This window comes from Aedes albopictus, chromosome 2 (genome assembly GCF_035046485.1).
Source record: "Aedes albopictus strain Foshan chromosome 2, AalbF5, whole genome shotgun sequence".
Taxonomy (NCBI): Eukaryota; Metazoa; Arthropoda; class Insecta; order Diptera; family Culicidae; genus Aedes; species Aedes albopictus.
The window spans coordinates 184,178,538-184,184,537 of NC_085137.1; the positions used below are offsets into that span (position 1 = coordinate 184,178,538).

Genomic DNA, 6,000 nt, shown 5'->3' on the forward strand with positions numbered 1-6,000 from the left:
CGGTAGTACAGGAGAAATTTCTGATGAAATTCTGGTAGAAATCTCAAAAAAAAAAACATAAACGAATCCCAGGAATAATCCCGGATGGATTTCCGCAACAAATCCTGGGAGAAACCCCTTAGGGGTCTCCATAAACCCATAAACCCATAAATGACGTAGCATTTAAAGGGGAGGGGGAGTCTCCGAAAATGCTACGCATTAGGTATGGGAAAATAAGCTGGGAGGGGGGAAGGGCGTGTCAAAAATCGTCAAAAAATGCTACATCATTTATGGACGACCCCTTATCACTGAATAAAATTTCAACCATCGTGCATCTAAAATGACATAGTTGCAACTTGCATCCCATGACTCAGGAGGCATGCCTTAAGGAATCCCAGAAAAATCCCATAAAAATATCTAGTACGGATTCTTAGAGCAATTGCGGAAGGCCCTTGGGGAATCTCCGTTAGCCATCAGATCTTAAATATCGACCCGTAAGTAAGGAATATCTTCAGGCCTGAAGGATATCTGAAACACAGTCTCCGAAAAGGAATCCCAGAAAAAAAAATTCCTGGAGAAATTGTGGAAAGAACTTCTTGAGGATCAACCTGAGGTATCTCGGAAGGAGGAATCTCGGCAAGTACGCTGGAAGTGATCCCAGGTGAAATTCCAAGAGGAATCCCGAAAGGAATCCCGAAAGATGTTCCTGGAGAAATCCCAGGACAAATACTTATAGGAATCCCACAATGAATCCCAGGAGGAATTCTCGCAGTAATCCCGATAACAATTCCTAAACAAGATTTTTTTTGGCGGAAACCGCAGTGGGAATATACAAGGAATAGACAAAATGATCGGGACAGGCAAATTTTCCCTTCTCAAAAAAAAGTTCAAATAGGTGTAACTTTTCGAAACGTGTATCAAATATTCTCAAATTTCCACTGTAAATTGATCAACTAGTTGTGTATCAGTTGACAAAATTTGGAAAAGATCTTTTCGAAAAGTTACAGCTAATTGGACATTTTTTTAAAAGTGAAAATTTTGCCTGTCCCGATCTTTTTGTCTATCCCGATCCCCTGTACTTAAATAGGAAAAACTCCTAATGTAGTCAAAAGAGCAACCTCTGAAGGAAACTCGAGACGTACCCCTGAAGTAATCCGCGATGGAATCACAGGAGGAAACCCTGGAGAAATACCGGGAAAAATGCCAGCAAGAGTTGTTCAAGGATTTATGTAGTGTCTTCAATCTAGTGAATCATTTGTTTGATTTCAATTTGTCTGTGGATGTGTTCAAGAATAGGCTAATTCGTTCTCGCTTGCATTACCTGTATTAGAGTTAGGTTAGGTTAAGTAATCATGTAGATGTAATGTAATGTAAAAATAAAAATAAAAATCTTGGATTTATAAGACGAATCTCCGGTGGAACTTCATGGTGGAATCACGGAGAGATTTTGTAGAGGAAATCCAGGTATCTTCGGAAAAAGCCTAGCAGGAAACCCTAGAAGAATTTCGGAAGTAATTTCTTGGGGAACAGCTAGAGGAATTCCGAGAGTAATCCCTGAGAAATTTCTAGTGGAATTCTGGGAAGGATCCCTGGAGAATTCCAAGAAGAATTTAAGGTGAATTCCGGTAGGAATCCCTATAAACAATCCCGGGACGTGTGTTCTGCAACAATCCCGAAAGCATTCCTTGGAGGAATTCCAAAACAATCATTCGAGGGATCCCAGGAGGACTCTCTGGAGTAGGAATACCAGGACACCTTGGTTTTATCTCAGTAGGAACCCCTTTGATGAATATCAGGATGTATCCATATGGTCCATATGATATCGCATTGACAGACAAAGTTTATTTAAACGAACAACTTTGCAGAAAACTCCAACATTGCGCTCCACTGAACAGATCTGCTTATTACATATTTTTTTTAGTGCATTGACTACAAGTGTTTCTCTACATCAACTTTTTGGCTGATAATTGATTGGCAGCGCAATCAAACCGTGTTCAACTTCCTGGAAAACGTGAATTTGTACGTTGATGCAGAAGTAAAAGTACTCACCCGAAACGGACTGTACGATGTGTACAACAATGGACGTCCACTTGGCGGACAACTCAATGTAACGCTCGACAGAGACATCAACCTGGAGACGAACCGGCTGGGGCCGAGTCGCTTTGCTGGTAAACCAAAATACGAACATCGAAGAACTTTGACGGATTTGACGCTTCGAGTGGGAACCGTGTCGCAAAGGTTTCCGCGTCTTAACAACTCTATTGAGCAGGTTGTTACTCATTTGGAGTCGGATAAGGACCGCCACATGGACCATGCGGTACGATTTGGACATCGACTGATCAAAGCTCTACATGCCACTTTGCTTTACAAGTTAGTGAACTATTAGGATCTATTCTAATTGAATAAGTTAATTATGAAGCAAATGTTTCAGAGTTCATTATATTCACTACGATCGCTGGACATTCAATGATTCTACTGGCGGTATTCTGGGAGCACTGGTCAATAAGGAAATAGATCTCTCCTCGACAGGTTTGATGACCAAAATCAAGAGGATGGAACACCTGGCAAGCGTTCTGAGCTACATGACTTTCGAGTATGATTGTGAAACGCAACACAAAGATGTTTAGTATACATTCCAAATCTCATTTCAGGCTGATGTTCATCTTCAAAACACCGGAAAGCACTCAACTGACGGACAACGCATTTATTAGACCATTTTCTACCAACGTCTGGCTAATGATCTTGCTGACCATCGTCCTCGGAAGCATTGCGATGAAATTTAGCTTTTCGGCCGAGTACAAACTCAGAGACATCCTAAGAGCCAGAGAGAACCCCCCGTTTCTGAGTTTGATCGTTGAATTTCTGGGAAACTACTGTCAACAGGGATCGCAATACATGCCGGAAAGTTTGTCGGGCAGGGCGATGCAACTGTTCATGCTGCTCTGCACACTCATGGTCTACAACTACTACACTTCGGAGATTGTATCGGATTTGATCGGCAGTCACAAGGAGTCGGATATCAAGTCGTTGGTTCAGTTGGCTGATAGCCACATTGAGTTGGGCATCGAAAATGTGACCTATGAGAAGGCATTTTTCTACGTGAATACTGATACGGGTGTTTTGTATTTCAATTTTTTATTGTATTTTACCATATTTCAGCAATCCCATCTACCCGATGTCGACTACCTCACCAAGAAGAAAGTGACGGAAAAGACTTTCGTCAACTCGTCTGTGGGCCTCCAGCGAGTGCGTCGAGGAAATTTCGCGTACAACTGCGAACGCAACGTGGCCTACAACCTTATAAGAAATTTGTTTGACTCAACGGAAGTTTGCGATCTGAATGAACTGGAAAGTATGCCCACCCAATTTGTGGACCACGTGGTGCGGAAGGATTCGCCCTTTCGGGAGCTGTTCAGGGTCAAGTATATGCGAATGCTGGAGGTTGGGATCAAGAAGAGGTTTGCCGACTATTGGGTAGCCAAGAAGCCGGAATGTTTATCGGGAAATATCATCTCCAGTGTGACCATTACTGGTGCGTTTCCAATATTTGTTCTCCTTGGGTTTGGATTAGTGCTATCAGTTGGGACTTTTGGGGCGGAAATTGTATCGCAGTTTGTTACGAAAGACTTGGTCAGGAACGTTTTGAACAAACGCTTTGACCAGATTACAACCGATGGCATTGTCAAGAAGAAATTTTTGTAAACCTATCAATTCGAATTTCGAAATAAATGGAAGCAATATGATTTATGGATTGAACATCAATATAAGTTTCCTATGATGCGCTGATACACACTGTACCACAACTGTACCAAACAAGGACTTATATGGGATAATTGTAGGTGGCTCAAAGAGTGGGGCAAAAGTTCGACCCTAGTTGAAAATTGTATGTTTTTCAAAAAATCAAAGCAGATATAAATAGGGTACGAGTGCCATCAGTAACCTCACGTTCCCATATTCATCTTATTCGAAAACAAGCGATTACGGCACCGATTGATTCCGATCTTTTTGTTTTCATGGGTGCTCACTTCCAACAAAAAATACAAAAATGAGAAACAAAACAAACAGTGCTTCTATTCTTTGTTTTTCGTAGGATGAAAATGGGAGCCACATGCTTAATAAGGGAACCAGTACCCTAAATGAATACCGTGTGGTAATTCTTCTAAACATCCATGGGCTAAAACTTTGCTGAACAAAGTTAGGCCAAATGTCTTTTCAATTCTAAGCTACAACACGTTTTGTTAGTGTGCGTCCAATTTAAACTCTTGCCCCACCGCTGGGGCAAAAGTTCGAATATAATGTTTGTCGAATTACGCTAACGGTAACATAATAATATGACACTTATGTAACATAACACATAATAATATGACACTAAAAATATGATGTTGAATGTGGAATGCACTTTAAAATTCGCTCTAGATTTTACCCAAATTAGGGTTAAATTTACCACACCAAAAACTAGTAGTTTTTCACCCAATTCAGATAAAACGGCAAATTTCTACAACTTTGAACAAAATATCTCATTTGTTTCTTCATTTTTAAAGATATAATGTACGTTTCGTACTCTACCAAGACGAAGTACGTGATAGCGGGTAGAGACAGAAGCAGGCCTAGTGGTGTTAGTGCTGAAGTAGTGATTGATGGGGATGTGTTTGAAGTTGATGAAGAATTTGTTTATCTTGGAACACTTGTGACATGTGACAATGACGTTTCCTGTGAAGTGAAAAGGCGTATTGCAGCTGCCTTTTACGGATTACGAAGTCAGCTTAGGTCCCGTAACTTGCAAACGCAAACAAAATTCGCTCTATATAAGTCGCTGATTCTTCCGGTTGCCCTCTACGGTCACGAAGCGTGTACGTTAAAGGAGGTAGACCGAAAAGCTTTTGGAGTTTTTGAGCGCAAAGTGCTGCGGACAATTTTCGGTAGGAAACAAAAAAAGGGGGTGTGGCGCAGACGCATGAATCACGAGTTGTAGCAAGTGTACGAAGATCAGAGATGGAAATACTCTCATCCTGAATCAACTCGCGAGTGTAAAAGCAACAAACGGTTTACTCACGGTGCCGAGAGTAAGCCGTGTGTGAGTTTATTCGCACCCGCTTGCTTCACGAGTAAAAAGCAAAACAAAAACAAAAACACTCATGAATTTTTATTCGCGAAGATCAAGTGGAGATGCGGGAATTGCATGTTGGTGCGATTTTAATAGCAAAACAAGTAATTATCCATCAGATGGTAGTGTTTTGTGCTTTATTGTTCCTGAAAAGTTAATCTGTCGGCCGTGTAAATTCGTTTTTTCACAAAATTGAAAAATGTTCAGAGCTGCTTCGCGAATCAATCACGAGTGCGACCAGCTTGGTTAGCTCGCGAGTGAAGGAAGTGCGAATATATTCTGGCTTCTGTTGTTCACGAGTAGGATAGCTTTGCGTTTGTGTCTACTCAGCTGCATTCCTCACTGTTTTCCATCACTGACGAAGATACGAATATTGTGAAACGTATAAAATACGGCAGACTTCAGTGGGCTGGATACGTAGTGCGAATGTCGGAAGAAAGAATAGCGAAAACAATATTCAGCAGAGAACTCGGTAGAGGTAGGCGACTTCTTGGGCGGCCGCGAACTCGCTGGCTGCAAGCGGTTGAAGAAGATCTACGATTCCTACACGTTCGGGGAAACTGGAGGAACATCGCCCAAGACCGACAAAGATGGTGCTCTATTATACACTCGGCGTTGTTACTTTGTAGCCAACAAGGTATCAAGGTAGGTATGTACGTTTCGAAGAATTTTAGGTTTTTACCTAAAGATGCTATATGACTCGTACTCTTGCCCCACAATTCGACCTTTTGCCCCACTATGTATGTGTTAAATGTGACTTCCAAATCTTTTTTCGCAAAATGTTAAACATGCCAAAAGCCAAAGCATCTACAAAATATACCTGGGCGTAGCTACAAAAATAAAAGACCGAAATTGAATTCATTACAATCCATGCCTTGGCAGAACCATTGGCAGAACTATTGGCAACAAAATGCTAA

General features: G+C 41.4%; 1 protein-coding gene across 1 annotated transcript; it reads left to right on the forward strand.

The window, feature by feature from the left end:
* Nucleotides 1–1,138: 1,138 nt before the first annotated feature.
* On the forward strand, nucleotides 1,139–3,852 carry LOC109419514 (ionotropic receptor 75a-like). Its single transcript, XM_062847888.1, has 5 exons — nucleotides 1,139–1,225; nucleotides 1,901–2,349; nucleotides 2,411–2,572; nucleotides 2,631–3,078; nucleotides 3,139–3,852. The coding sequence occupies exons 1-5, from the start codon at nucleotides 1,139–1,141 to the stop codon at nucleotides 3,679–3,681; spliced, it is 1,689 nt and encodes a 562-aa protein (XP_062703872.1). The 3' UTR covers nucleotides 3,682–3,852.
* The last annotated feature ends 2,148 nt before the right edge of the window (nucleotides 3,853–6,000 follow it).